Source organism: Gallus gallus, chromosome 16, assembly GCF_016699485.2.
Source record: "Gallus gallus isolate bGalGal1 chromosome 16, bGalGal1.mat.broiler.GRCg7b, whole genome shotgun sequence".
Taxonomy (NCBI): Eukaryota; Metazoa; Chordata; class Aves; order Galliformes; family Phasianidae; genus Gallus; species Gallus gallus.
The window spans coordinates 1,551,086-1,565,302 of NC_052547.1; the positions used below are offsets into that span (position 1 = coordinate 1,551,086).

Sequence of the window (14,217 nt, forward strand, 5' to 3'; positions counted from 1 at the left end):
CAGGCCACGATGGGGTATCCAGCGGCTCGGCCACAGGTACAGTGTGGAACGGGGGCTCAGGAGGGGTCCCTGTGGTTGGAGCGATCCCACTTCCCTGCACTCCCCCATTGGACCCACATCCGGGGCAATACTGGGCCCAGCCCTCCCTGCTGAACCCCCAGGGTGGTAAGTCAGGATGGGGATGTGGCCCCACGTGACACCATCTCTTCTCACCCCCACAGGAAGTGAACCTTCCATCTGAGTGCTGTGCTGCTTCAGCCAGCCCTGCATGCACGTGTTTGGAGTTTGTGGGTGTGTGTATCTCCATTTGCTCGACTCCTGCATCTCCTCGGGCTGACGCAGTGTGTGCTCCCCTGCTCACACACTGTTTCCAACAGTTAGCACATGGGTTCTGCCCTGTGCTAGGCTCTCTCCTACCATGTAGGATTATCTTACCTGGTGCCTGTGCCAATTGTACCCAGGTCAGAACGCCCCGGTCTCAACTTTGTTCAGCAGCTTTCTTTGTGAAAAGCAGCTCTCAGCGCTGTGCTCATTGTAGTCAGCCATTAGCTTCAAAACCTTGTTGGGCAGCTCATGCCTTGGATGGGTGCTGCTGACCAGGCTTTGAGCCAAGCTGGCATGGTTTTGTAATTTTGCCATTGGTATTCCACATCATAGCATCATGGACAGCCCGGGTAATTACAGGGTTAATAGTCCGGTTCTGTGTACTGACAACCTTCCAGATACCTGCTTCTCGAAAGAGAAGAAGAACTGCGTATCCCAGAGGACCTCACGGTCAGAGAGGGAAGATACGGCACTGAAATCACAGGTTATGAGTTGCGTGATCAGGCTCACACTCTCTCTCTGGCAGCCACGCAGAGTGCTGGGTGTGCTTCCGAGCTGTGCGCCTTCATTCAAGCAGACCTTTCGGTTTTGGAAACTTTCTCTTATTTTATCTTTTTTATAACCCGTACTTTCAATTTGATTGTATTATATTGTGTTATCTTGCATTCCAATATCACGGTTAGTAAAATAAGTTTTCCACCTTAGATTGTGGCCACTGCTCTGTTCTTTTTCCCTCTCTGAGCCCAGCTCCCATTCCCCCGTCCCCTTTCCCTTCCCATTTTTGGGTGCCAGGGGGCCCACAGGCCCACGGCCTCCCTGTCACGGGCATAGACTGATCTAGATTGAGCTAGATAACTCCGTGACAGCTTTTGGTGGAGAATGCGGGCAATCTGAAGCTTTTAACGCTAACAGAGAAAAGAAAGGATTTCTTTAAGCTGGAGACTGCCAGACTGCAAGGCAGTGCTAGTGTGACCTTCATAGATGAGATTATAGTCTGGGCAGTCTGCCGAACTCCGGACACTGTACCCAGTAGTTATTGTTGTTGTTGTTTTTCCCCCCATTTTAGCAGCTACCAGCTATGAGTCTGCTCTTTATTGCAGGAGCGTTGTATAAGGGATGAAGGACAATCATGATCTTGGGAAATTATTGGCCTATAATTAACATCATGATTTCGTGCTGTGGAATTGTGTTCATGTATAACCAAATAAGGGCCCTGATGGAGACACCTGCCTGGTACCATTATGCAATGTGGTATCATTTTAAGTTTGACACTTTCAAACCAGTTTCCAGCCTTCCTTCTCAGTTTGTCACACGTTTTTTCAACTGCCGAGCTGGAGCTCATACTCTTGTGCACGTTATCGATCTCCTTGAATGTTTTCTTCTCCATTTGTGTTATGTGGAAGAAGTCTCCTCCATAACCAGAGAATGCTGACTGGCAGGGAATATGGAGAGGTTTAGGAGAAAACTTAGAAGCGTGGGGACCCGCAATGTCATGGCACTCCACTCTTGGACACCTGTGGGATCCCAGGAAACGAAGCCAGTATTTGAGTCAGGGATGGTGTGGCTCAGATAGATCGAAGGAGGTACGGCTTATTTGGGGCTTGGCTTGTGCTTACCGTGCTCTATGTAATACTCTTCTGGAGAGAGAGAGTTTCCAAGCAGAGGTTGAAGCCAAAGGGGGAAATCTTGAAGTCGAATCTGATCAGTCACAGGAGACACCAGTAGCAGTGTCAGCTGCCCCTGTGGAAGGCAAGAAAAGGAAGTGGGTGTCCACGCGTCTGGAATGGAAAAAAGAAGCAGCAGCAGCGGAGGAGGAGGTAGAGGAAGATCCAGGCCAGGGGGCCTCCTCAGAGCCACAAAAGGCAAAAGCAAAAACCAAGAGACACGGAGAGGCGAGTGATGAAGAGGAAGTCTCTATTTCTGTTTGCCGACCTCTGAAGATGACTGAAATCCAAGGCTCAAGGAAAGAGTTTACACGGCATCCGAACAAAACCCTTGTCACCTGGTTGCTTCGCTGTTGGGACGGGGGGGCCAGTAGCTTGTCTCTGGATAGTAACAAAGCCCGCCAACTAGGAGGCATTGCCAAAGACTCATCTATTGACAGAGGGATTAGTAGATGTTTGGATGGAGCCACCACCCTCTGGGAACGAATGTTAGTAGCCGTCAGGGAAAGGCATCCCGTCAGAGACAGTCTGAAGCCTGTGATGAAGAAGTGGGATACAGCTGAAAAAGGTATCCAGTATTTGAGGGAAATAGCTGTGGTGGGAATGGTGTATGACCCTAATTTTGCTCCTAACGATCCACGCCAAGGTCATGATCCGCAGAGAGTGAGAACAATGCCTGATATATGGCAGAAACTCACAAGAACAGCACCAGATCTACCCTCAACACACGCTTCCATTTCAGCCATCTCAGAATGAGCAAAGACTGGATGAAGTACAAGAACAAGTGTCTCTATTGATAAATCATGACGAACCTGTAGAAGTATCAGAAACGTTTGATGAAGATCAGGATAAGCAAATGGGCCTAATGAAAGAACTGATCAAGCTAATGAAAATCCACTTAATTAAAGGGGATGGACCCTTCTCCTCACCTGCATCATCAAAAATCTCAGCTACTGAAGGCAAATTCTTTCCTGCTCAAATGAGGAACATTGTAGGATTGCATCGTGTATTGCCTCTTGGTGTCACCTCAGTGACCACAGAGAAGACATGAGGAAGTGGCATGACCACACTACTCCTGTACTGCGAGCACGGGTGAGAGAATTACAGAACTAATCAACCAGCGGTGTAGTTGCTCCAGTTACCACAGGTAATGAATAGAGGGGCCCTGCCCTCAGTCAGGGAGGGAGAGGGATAACAGAGTTCATTGGACTGCACAGATCCGATGGCCTGGCACATCAGAACCACAGAAATATAAGGCCCTGGTGGATACTGGTGCACAGTCCACTCCAATGCCCTCAAGTCATGAAGGGACAGAATCAATCCGTATTTCTGGAGTGACTGGGGGCTCTCAAGAACTGACTGTGTTGGAGGCCGAAATAAGCCTCACTGGTAAAGACCGGCAAAAAACACCCGATTGTGACTGGCCCAGGGGCTCCATGCACGCTGGGTATCGATTCCCTCAGAAGGGGGCATTTCAAGGATCCCAAGGGGTATCGCTGGGCCTTTGGAATAGCTGCTGTAGATACAGACAACATTCAGCAGCTGTCTGTTTTGCCTGGCCTGTCAGAAGATCCGTCTGTTGTGGGGTTGCTGCGAGTAAAAGAGCAGCAGGTACCGATTGCCACAAAAGCAGTGCACAGACGGCAGCACTGCACCAACAGGGATTCCTCGCTCGCCATTCATAAGTTGATTTGTCAACTAGAGAGTCAAGGAGTGATCAGCAGAACGCACTCGCCTTTTAACAGCCCCATATGGCCAGTGCGTAAAGCCAGTGGAGAACGGAGGCTGACGGTAGACTACCGTGGCCTGAATGAAGTCGCACCCCCACTGTGTGCTGCTGTGCCGGACATGTTAGAACTGCAATATGAACTGGAGTCAAAAGCAGCCAAGTGGTATGCCACCAGTGACATTGCTAATGCCTTCTTTTCCATTCCTCTGGCCACAGAATGCAGGCCGCAATTTGCCTTCAGCTGGAGGGGCGCTCAGTCTACTTGGAACCGTTTGCCCCAGGGGTGGAAACACAGCCCAACCATTTGCCATGGGTTAATCCAAACTGTACTGGAACAGTCAGTGCTCCTGAGCACCTGCAGTACATTGATGGTATTGTTGTGTGGGGCGATACAGCAGAGAATGCTTCTGAGAAAGGAGAGCAAATAATCCAGACCCTTCTGCAAGCTGGTTTTGCTATCAAGCGAAGCAAAGTGAAAGGACCTGCCCAGGAGAGTCGGTTCCTAGGTAGAAAGTGGCAAGATGGGCGCCGTCACATCCCAGCAGATGTGATGGACAAAAATCACTGCCGTGTCTCCACCCATTAGTAAGAAGGAGACACAATCTTTTCTGGGTGTAGTGGGCTTTTGGAGAATGCGCGTTCCAAACTATAGCCTGTAGGAGAGTGGCTCAGGGAGCAAGGAGTTGTGAGCTTGAGTGCTATGTGCACAACCCAGGCTGTGAGACCTTGAAGCTGTCAAAGCAGGAAGACAAACTGAGGCTTCACTTAAGATAAGGGGGTAGCTAGCCTGGGAAGAGATCAAGACAGTGGAATGCGAAGAACAGTGAAAAAAAACATGTGATGCTTAATGCTGTACCAATAGCTAGCAAGCAAGACACGTGATTTCTGTGTGCTAACCAGTTATAAGTTGCCGTGTGTACCCTGTATTTCTGTATAAGTATGAGCTGATTCGGGCAATAAAGGATTAGAGGAGTTTCCACCAGTACTTCTGTGAAGACGCGTGGATTCATTCAGGCCGCCTTCCTTGAAGTGGCGCCCGAACAGGGACCCGGGAAAGCCACACAAGTTGCCACAGCGGTTCGACGTGGAGGCAGCGGGATGCTCGAGAGTTGCCACAGTGGTTTGACATGGAAGGCAAGGAGAATGGGGAAGGTTGCAGCGGGTAAACGCTGTGTGCCGAGAGGGTGGTAGCTCAGAGCATCGTGTGCCAGACGCATGGAGACTTGGACCCGCGGTGGGGTGAGTGCCATGTGCCGGGATGGGTGGCCACTCGGGTAGGAAGATTGCGCAGCTTCCTCCTCGGCCACTTGCTGCTAGCATGGATGTGGAATTTGCAGCAGCACTGACACTGCTTCTCAGTATCCTCGCTAAGCGAGGGGAGACAGTGAAGGACAAAGACCTAGCTAAGCTAGTATCGTATCGGGACATAGAACAAGCAGAGTCACACAGTGCACTATTTTTTCACGTCTGTCTTGAACAATGGAGATGGGTGGTGGGACACCTGGAGCTCTGGGTTCAGGCCCACGACTGCACTGATGATAAACTCCCAGTGGGCTGTGGATGTGGGTGGGATTTGCTGCTCCAGTTGCATGCGTGTAAATCTATGTCCCAGTTGACTGGAAGCTGGAAACAGCTGAGTTTCCAGGCAGGACAAGACGGAAGACCTTGTCAATTCCAGGCCTGCCAGTCTCCCTTTGGTGCCTGGCAAAATCACAGAGGAGGTCATTGTGAGAGTTACTGAAAAATGCTTCAAAGACAGCACAGTCATCGTTGTCAGTACAGGTTAGGGCTGACTTTCTGGAAAGGAGCTTTGAGGAGAAGGACCTGGATGTGGTGGTGGTCAGCAGGTTGGCCATGAGCCAGCAGCGTGCCCTCGTGGCCAAGGGAATCCTGGGGTGCATTAAATGAGTGTGACCATCAGACTGAGGAAGGTGATCCTCCCCTTCTGCTCTGCCCTGGTGAGGCCACATCTGGACCACTGTGTTCAGTTCTGGGCTCCTCAGCACATGACAGGCAGGGAACTGCCGGAGAGAGACTAACAGGGGTCTGCAGAGGTGATTGAGGCCGGGAGGAACCCCACTGTGAGGAAGAAGAGCAACAGGTTTGGGGGAATCAGACATTTCCTGGAGCGGTGAGCATGGGGTGCCCTGATACACTGTGAGATGAGGTCAGTGTGGTCATAGCCATCAGCACACCCTCCACTGCCCCATTCATTGCTCCCAGTGGGCTGTGGACGTGGGTGGGATTTGCTGCTCCAGTTGCATGCGTGTAGATCTATGGCCCATGGGGTTTATCCAGGGACCTTGGGAATTGCAAGATGTCCCAGCTGACTGGAAGCTGGCAAACATCTGAGTTTCCAGGCAGGACAAGAAGGAAGACCTTGTCAATTCCAGGCCTGCCAGTCTCCCTTTGGTGCCTGGCAAAATCACAGAGGTGGTCATTGTGAGAGTTACTGAAAAACGCTTCAAAGACAGCACAGTCGTCGTTGTCAGTACAGGTTAGGGCTGACTTTCTGGAAAGGAGCTTTGAGAAGGACCTGGATAATCCTGGGGTGCATTAAATGACTGTGGCCATCAGGTTGAGGAAGGTGATCCTCCCCTTCTGCTCTGCCCTGGTGAGGCCACATCTGGACCACTGTGTTCAGTTCTGGGCTCCTCAGCACATGACAGGCAGGGAACTGCCGGGGAGAGACTAACAGGGGTCTGCAGAGGTGATTGAGGCCGGGAGGAACCCCGTTGCGAGGAAGAAGAGCAACAGGGTTGGGGGAATCAGACATTTCCTGGAGCGGTGAGCATGGGGTGCCCTGATACACTGTGAGATGAGGTCAGTGTGGTCATAGCCATCAGCACACCCTCCACTGCCCCATTCATTGCTCCCAGTGGGCTGTGGACGTGGGTGGGATTTGCTGCTCCAGTTGCATGCGTGTAGATCTATGGCCCATGGGGTTTATCCAGGGACCTTGGGAATTGCAAGATGTCCCAGCTGACTGGAAGCTGGCAAACATCTGAGTTTCCAGGCAGGACAAGAAGGAAGACCTTGTCAATTCCAGGCCTGCCAGTCTCCCTTTGGTGCCTGGCAAAATCACAGAGGTGGTCATTGTGAGAGTTACTGAAAAACGCTTCAAAGACAGCACAGTCGTCGTTGTCAGTACAGGTTAGGGCTGACTTTCTGGAAAGGAGCTTTGAGAAGGACCTGGATAATCCTGGGGTGCATTAAATGACTGTGGCCATCAGGTTGAGGAAGGTGATCCTCCCCTTCTGCTCTGCCCTGGTGAGGCCACATCTGGACCACTGTGTTCAGTTCTGGGCTCCTCAGCACATGACAGGCAGGGAACTGCCGGGGAGAGACTAACAGGGGTCTGCAGAGGTGATTGAGGCCGGGAGGAACCCCGTTGCGAGGAAGAAGAGCAACAGGGTTGGGGGAATCAGACATTTCCTGGAGCGGTGAGCATGGGGTGCCCTGATACACTGTGAGATGAGGTCAGTGTGGTCATAGCCATCAGCACACCCTCCACTGCCCCATTCACTGCTCACCTTCTGTACTGCACAGGGAGTAGAAGGGCCACAGTGCCAGGCAGACGAGCCCCAACATCGAGACCGAGACCTCCCCGCCCATCAGCAGCTTTGTCTGAGTTTCAGCTGGGATTGAACTGTTTTCTTCAGTGTGTCTGGTATGACCTTATGTTTTGGTTCCAGGGGAAAAACAATGTTGCTAATGTTTGCAGTTGCTGCTCAGCAGTGCTGTCCAGAGCCGAGGCCATTTGCAGCAAAGGACCCAGGCATTTGGGAGGGAAGAGAACTAGGACAGCTGACTGAAGTGGCCAAAGGGATATTCCGTGGCATGTGACATCAAGCAGGAGGATTTTTGAAGGGGGTTGGAGTTCATTTTGCTCAGTCGCGCTGCTTGGAGGGCTAGCTGGGCGTTGCCCTGGGAGCGTTGAGCAATTGCTTTCGCATCACTTGTTAAATACATTTCTATAGAGAGATATATATTTGTCCTGATGATTATCCTTTTCCTTTCCTCTGTCTTAGTAAATATTTTTCTCTCAACCCTGTCGTTCTAGTTTGTTTTGTTTGTTATTTTCTCCTCCATCGCACTGGGTTGGGGGGTGGGGGGCGGTGAGTGAGCATCTGTGTGGCTGTGTGAGCCACCTGCCAGGTTAAACCACCACAGGAGGGTCCCTTGGGAGTCATTCATGAAGGGTAAAGATGTCCAGGAAGGCTGGACACTTCTCATGAGGGAATTCTCAAAGGCACAGGAGCAGACCCAGCCAGCATGTGTTCATGAAAGGCAGGTCCTGCCCTTTGGTCACAGCAACCCCAGGCATCACGAAAGGTTTTGGGGCAGAGTGGCTGGAAAGCCGAGCAGAGGAAACAAACCTGGGGGTTTTGGTCTGTAGCCAGCTGAACGTGAGCCAGCAGTGTGCCCAGGAGGACAAAAGGCCGGTGGCATTCTGAATGGACACCTGCCCTTGGGTGCTGGAGCAGAGGTGCTGAGAAACGGGTGAGCATGGTGAGAGCACTGGATGATCACGGGTTCACTGTGAATGGACCGTGGGGATTGCGGATCAAAAGGGGGAGCATGGAGTGGGCAAGAGGGCCCTGGAACAAATAGCGGGTGACGGTGAGAAGACTATGGGCAGGCAGTGGCATTTCTATCAGGTGACCGTGTGGAGATGGCAGGAGTAATATAAGGAGAACGCGGTGTGAGAATTGGGATGGTAAAGAGGTGACCACGGCGTGAGTATGGTGAAACTACGGGGTGACCACTGGATGAGCATGGCAATGTCATGGAGGGACCACGGGGCCATCCGTGGGGCTCAGGCAGTGGGTGGAGCCCTGTGAGTGACACGGCTGTTCCCAGGCAGAGCAGCAGCACCGAGCATTCCTCCAGACCTCAGAGCAGACAGACAGGCGGATGCCACACGGGACAGTGCTATCATGCCAAGGCTGATCGGGGTACCCGCAACGGAGATCTGCCTGGAGACGGGTGATGCCACCCAGCCCAGGCACTCACTGCTCCAGAGCAGCGGCGCGGGCTGCCGGCACCCTTCCTCCTCCTCCGGCAGCAGCCATGGGGAGCGGCCGTGTCCTGGTGGCCGGGGCCGTGCTGGTAGCACTGGTGGCGCTGGGAGCACGGCTGGCCGCCGGCACGCGGCCCTCAGGTGAGCTCGGAGTCCCGGTGTGGGGATGGTGCAGGGTGGTCCCTCCCGGTGTCTCCCGGCGCCCACCCCAGCCCCGTGCGCAGCGCTCGGAGCTCCGCGGCTCAGGATGCCGGCGACAGCGGCTCCGCAGCCGTCGTGGGCGTGGGGGGACCGGGACGGAGCGCGGACGGGGAGTGGCTTTCGGGTCTGCCGAGGGGCAGCTGGGCTCCCTGACGGTGCCCCCTCCCCGCAGCATTTTTCCAGTGGAGTGCTACAGTTGAGTGCCACTTCCTCAACGGCACCGAGCGGGTGAGGTTTCTGGTGAGGCACGTCTACAACCGGCAGCAGTACGTGCACTTCGACAGCGATGTTGGTCTCTTTGTGGCCGATACAGTCCTGGGAGAGCCTTCTGCTAAACTCTTCAACAGCCAGCCGGACGTGCTGGAGAAGAACAGGGCTGCAGTGGAAATGCTCTGCAACTACAACTACGAGATAGTGGCCCCTTTGACGCTGCAGAGGAGAGGTGAGTTCACGCGTCCCCAGAGCTTGTGACTGGCACAGCGCTGATGAGCGCACGCGGTGCTCTCACAGCCTGTCCCCAACGCTGTCCCCTCTCTTCCCCCCCCCCGGCAGAGCCCAAGGTGAGGATCTCTGCGCTGCAGTCGGGCTCCCTGCCCCAAACCGACCGGCTGGCTTGCTACGTGACGGGCTTCTACCCGCCGGAGATCGAGGTGAAGTGGTTCCAGAACGGGCAGGAGGAGACAGAGCGCGTGGTGTCCACGGACGTGATCCAGAACGGGGATTGGACGTACCAGGTGCTGGTGGTGCTGGAGATCAGCCCACGGCACGGGGACAGCTATGTGTGCCAGGTGGAGCACACCAGCCTGCAGCAGCCCATCACCCAGCGCTGGGGTAAGGCCCCCAGCCCCTGTCCAGCTGTGGGAGGAGTGGGAGCGTGGCCTTCAGAACCCGAGCTCCTCTTCCTGTCCCTGCAGAGCCCCCGGGGGATGTGAGCAGGAGCAAGCTGCTGATGGGCGTCGGGGGCTTTGTGCTGGGGCTCGTCTACCTTGCACTGGGGATCTTCTTCTTCCTGTGCAGTAAGAAAGGTGTGTGTTGGGGCAGTGGGGCTGTGGTTGGGGAGGGGGGCTGGTGGTGAACTGTGACCGTGCTGACCTCGTCTTGCTCAGTTTCAGGGCAACCTGATCCAACCAGTCCAGGTAATGTCTCATTCCCCCAGTGACATTACTGTACTCAGAGGAGCCCCAGGCCCGCTGTGGTCCTTATTTCTCCCTCTTTCCTTACAGGGATCCTGAACTAGCAGCTGCCTCACGTGGCTGCTCCACCAGCATGTCCAGCACTCCCCGGCCCTGAGCTTGAGTTTTCTTTGGGGTTGTCACCGTGTTCCCTGCTGCCACTGCAGAGCCTGCTCTGTCCCTTTCTCAATAAGTACTCCCTGAGATGTTGACTCCGTGGTCCTTCCACTTCCTTACCGCGGTCACCCAATTATACCCCCAAGTTCCCAGTACGATCACCCAGTGGTCATCTCTTTGTCACCCCGTCGCAACACCATCTTTGCCCATATGACCCACATGATTACCCATGGTCGCCCCATGGTGGCCAGACTTTCCCCTTCGGATCCCTTCATTCTCAAGCTATTTTCCCACCATGTTTTTTTCCTAGTAACCTCACGGTCATCCAGTGGTGCCACCGTTTCTCAGCATGGCCCACCCGTGGCCTCACCAGGATTATTCCATGGTCATCCTACGGACACCTATTTGTCACCACATCACCACATTCTTACCCACAGTCACCTCGTGCTTGTGTTATGTTTTGGCCGTGACACCTCATGGTCACCCACTGTTCCTGTCACAGTGTCCTGTTTCCACTTCGGACACTGTTTGGTCACGCAAGGATCCCTAGAGACGCCCATGGAGCTCAGCAGTGGGACGGGGCTATAGCGGGGACCAAATGTCAGAGGGAGTCCTGCAAAGCTGCGCTCTGTCTGCAGACGAATGATGCCGCCTAGCCGTGTTGTTCCCTGCCCATTGCTCCCCAGCTCCAAGCTTGCTGGGGAGCACCTCTCCAGTAGGTCAACCCTAACCTGTATGGATGGAGGCAATTTTTCCTCCCCGGGTGCAGGACCCTATACTTGCTCATCACATTCTCGTCTGCCAAACCGACCACTCTGTTCACATCTGGTTAAATGGCAGCACAGATTTCTGGTATGTCAGCCACTCCTCCCAGCATTGTACTTGCTGAGGGTGTACTCTATCCCTTCATCCAGGTCAATGATGAAGATGTTGAGCAAGATTGGACCCAGAAACACTCCCTGGGAAACACTGCTACTTACAGGCCTCCAACCAGAATCTGCACCAATAATCACAACCCTCTGAGCTCTGCCAGTCAGCCAGTTCACGGTCCACCTCACTGTTCTCTCACGCTTCCTAGGAATTATTAACTGGGATCATTCTCCTGGCTGGGTGGCCTATAGAAGACCCTCACCTTAAACGTTGCCCCATAAATGTTACCTGGGGGCTCTCAGCCATGTCATTGGGAACAGCAAGCTTCATGCATCCCAGCCCACCATTACAAACAGCAACGCCATACCGTCTCACTGCCAATCTGTCCTGGAGAGCCCAGAGCCATCCAGTACACATAGTGCGTGTCATAGAACCCTTCCCACCACACCTTGCTTATGCTAATGATGTTCTAGCTCCAAGACCAAGCCAAAAGCTTCCCCCTCCTCCTGCTTACACCTCACGCTGTGTGCATTGCTATAGAAACGTTTACAGGGTGCTCCAGTGTGCCCAACTCCAGGTGGAGCAGATCCAAATGCCTTATGAGCACGCCATGCCTCCAAATTCGGATGGACACCAAGACAAACAAACAAACAAACAGACAAAAAAAACCCAATAATGCCTAACAACCGTGCAGATGGAGACCTGGAGAGCTGCTTGTTCACTGTTGAGCTCTGTCTGTGAGGCTGCACCAGCTCTGGGCTGTGCAGAGCTCGCGTGTTACACAGAGGGCATACATTTCTGCTGGGTGGATACAACTGCTGGTTGAACTGGCTGAGTGACAAAGCCCTCCCTGCACACCCTCCCATGCAAGTTTGCGTTAGGAAGGGAGATGGGGCTGTGTGCCAAACTGGCCTTCCCCCAGAAGCATGCAAGGACCTGGAGTCAGACCTTCTTGCACCTTTCCCTGTCCTTCTACCACGTTTTGTCTTTTATTTTAGGAAAATAGGGCCAGAGCAGAAGGAAAACAAAAGCTCCAGGACAACTCAGCTAGTTTACTCTCCTTCCTCACTTTTCCCCTTTCACAATCCACAGAAAGGCCATTAGCCACACAAGGGAAGAAATGATCAGGTGTGTGAGGAGCAGAGCAAACCAAGCTTAACTTCCAAGGCCGGTCTCTTCCACGTGACTGGTCTGAGGTCTAACACAAGGATGAAGGGAAAGCTTGCAGGGAGGATGTCCTCTTCTGCTCGCAGGTCATTTTTAGTCAATCTCCAAGAGACATTTTACTATTCTCCTGACCCTTGTACACGATTCATCAGTGGACCCTGACATTACTGGCAGGAACACGTGCACACAGAACATCCCTACGCAGCTGCACTTTGTTAAGAAACGCCTTCAAAAAGCTGCATGCAGGAAGAGCAGAAGAGAAAACCGGGCGTGGGCAGAGGTCTTCTTCTATTAACAGGAAAAGAGACCAAGAACGTCCCGGATGTAAGTCCCTTTTCCAGAGAGAGTGCCAGTGATGCCACCTCTTTTCCTAACTTTCTGTATGTTGAGAAGCATTAGGGCCTCTGTCATCCTCGGGGTCTCCAGCATCCTCAGGGTCTCTCCAGTGGGGGTTTTCCCATGAAAAATGAGGTGCCGGCCCTCAAAGAAACTCCTCCTGCACGTGAGACAGTTGCAGAGCCTACCTCTCACACACATTAGCCAACTTTTAATAAAGCGGGGGCCCTGGATGAAGCTCTGCCTGCAGTGCAGGCATTTCTAAGGTCTCTGCCCTGAGTGGATCCTCTGCAACTTGATCGGGCTGGAGCTGTGGTTGAAGCTCTTCTTACACCCGGGATAGAGAGAAAGGTCCCACTTGGAGGCTGTGGCAAGCAGCCTCAGGAGAGACCCGAGGCTGACCCCTTGGATTCCGGAGTCGAGCATACAGGGGGTCTGAAGAGCGCTACGCTCCAGCTGAAAAGGAGATGTTAGCCGCGTACGAGGGGGTAAAGGCTGCTTCCGAAGTAGTTGGTACTCAAACGCAGTACTCCTCCTTCCGCTTGAGCACTTGAGCTAGTGCTCAACTGGATGTGTACAGGAAAGGTTCCCTCCATCCATTGTGCTACTGATGCCGCTTGGAGTAAGTGGGTTGCATAGATTACACAATGAGCCCAAATGGGGAACCTCAGTCGCCCACAAATCTTAGAGGTGATCATGGACTGGCCTGAGGGCAAAAAGTTTGGAACATCGCCAGCAGAACAGGTACTGTGTGCTAAAGAGACTGCGGCATACAACGAATTACCAGAAAATGAAATTAGCCCTCCTCTCTGATGGCTCACGTCGTCCCGTGGGGAAGCATCGCAGATGGAAAGCTGCTGTGTGGAGCCCCGTGTGACAAGTTGCGGAGGCCACCAAAGGAAAAGGAGAATCAAGCCAATTTGCAGAGGTGAAGGTTGTCCAACTGGCTTTAGACGTTGCTGAACAGGAGAGGCGGCCAGTGCGTTGCACTGACTCACGGATGGTGGCAAATGCCTTATGGGAAGGTGGGGGGTGGTGGTTACAGCGGTGAGAACAAAACAATTGGCAAAGAAGGGGGAGATCTATTTGAGCTGCTGAGCTGTGGAAAGATACTGCTGCCCGAATAAAGAATATGGTTGTAAAGGCGTGTTCTGTAGATGCTCGTGTACCAAAGAGTCGGGCTACTGAAGAACAAGAAAATAATCATCAGATAGATCAAGCCTCTAGACTTAAGGTGTCTCAAATAGACTTGGACTGGCAACACAAGGGTTAATTATAACACAAGGGTAACGGTCCCATGGAACCTCAGACCATCAAGGAAGAGGTGCAACATTTAAGTAGGCTGGGGACTGGGGGCTGACTTAAGTATGGACGCTATTGCACGGGTTATTCCTGACTGTGAAACATGCACTGCAATTAAACGAGCCGACAGGATGAAAACTCTCTGCGGGGAAGGGCAATGGCAGAAGTATGAATATGGGGAGGCGTGGCAGGTTGATTCTATCACCTTGCCACGATCTCACAACGGTAAGCATGAGGTGCTTACCATGGTGGAGGCAACCACTGGGTGGCTTGAAACACATGCAGTACCCCATGCTACCACTCACACCACCA

At 53.1% G+C, this 14,217-nt stretch overlaps 6 protein-coding genes across 15 annotated transcripts in view; 4 read left to right on the forward strand and 2 right to left on the reverse strand.

The window, feature by feature from the left end:
- MHCYL (major histocompatibility complex Y, class I heavy chain like) overlaps nucleotides 1-1,028 on the forward strand; it is a 34,310-nt gene extending 33,282 nt beyond the window's left edge. For 3 of the 4 annotated variants that reach the window (XM_046901539.1, XM_040648754.2, XM_046901538.1), the window contains one exon: nucleotides 4-1,028. In XM_046901539.1, coding sequence (XP_046757495.1) covers nucleotides 4-197 — 194 coding nt within the window. In that variant the 3' untranslated portion in view covers nucleotides 198-1,028. The remainder of the gene's footprint in view (nucleotides 1-3) is intronic. The other variant, XM_040648756.2, reaches the window with a different exon arrangement.
- MHCY15 (major histocompatibility complex Y, class I heavy chain 15) overlaps nucleotides 1-14,217 on the reverse strand; it is a 295,994-nt gene that overhangs the window by 116,488 nt on the left and 165,289 nt on the right.
- MHCY4 (major histocompatibility complex Y, class I heavy chain 4) overlaps nucleotides 1-14,217 on the reverse strand; it is a 311,182-nt gene that overhangs the window by 83,520 nt on the left and 213,445 nt on the right. The window lies entirely within an intron of this gene.
- LOC124417249 (C-type lectin domain family 2 member I-like) overlaps nucleotides 1-14,217 on the forward strand; it is a 246,597-nt gene that overhangs the window by 71,798 nt on the left and 160,582 nt on the right. The window lies entirely within an intron of this gene.
- Nucleotides 519-4,702, forward strand: LOC121106939. The gene has a single exon (XM_040648797.2). The coding sequence runs from the start codon at nucleotides 1,812-1,814 to the stop codon at nucleotides 2,742-2,744; it is 933 nt and encodes a 310-aa protein (XP_040504731.1). The 5' UTR covers nucleotides 519-1,811; the 3' UTR covers nucleotides 2,745-4,702.
- MHCY2B1 (major histocompatibility complex Y, class II beta 1) lies at nucleotides 519-14,149 on the forward strand. 7 transcript variants are annotated; one of them, XM_040648567.2, is made up of 6 exons: nucleotides 519-8,881; nucleotides 9,114-9,383; nucleotides 9,494-9,772; nucleotides 9,856-9,966; nucleotides 10,054-10,077; nucleotides 10,165-10,391. In XM_040648567.2, the coding sequence occupies exons 1-6, from the start codon at nucleotides 8,710-8,712 to the stop codon at nucleotides 10,176-10,178; spliced, it is 870 nt and encodes a 289-aa protein (XP_040504501.1). In that variant the 5' UTR covers nucleotides 519-8,709; the 3' UTR covers nucleotides 10,179-10,391. The 7 variants fall into 7 exon arrangements, 6 of the variants coding, with proteins under 6 accessions (XP_040504501.1, XP_040504503.1, XP_015150590.3 ...); NM_001393715.2 differs by having other exon boundaries at nucleotides 8,659-8,881; nucleotides 10,048-10,077; nucleotides 10,165-11,114; XR_005840166.2 differs by having other exon boundaries at nucleotides 9,856-10,077.

Excerpts from the sequence above, each read along its gene's own strand:
- MHCY2B1 (XM_015295104.4), top strand. The coding sequence starts at position 8,710 with ATGCCACCCAGCCCAGGCACTCACTGCTCCAGAGCAGCGGCGCGGGCT. Across the intron at positions 8,882-9,113 it reads CGCCGGCACGCGGCCCTCAG|CATTTTTCCAGTGGAGTGCT; the intron begins GTGAGCTCGGAG and ends CCCTCCCCGCAG. Across the intron at positions 9,384-9,493 it reads TTTGACGCTGCAGAGGAGAG|AGCCCAAGGTGAGGATCTCT; the intron begins GTGAGTTCACGC and ends CCCCCCCGGCAG.
- LOC121106939 (XM_040648797.2), top strand. The coding sequence starts at position 1,812 with ATGTCATGGCACTCCACTCTTGGACACCTGTGGGATCCCAGGAAACGA.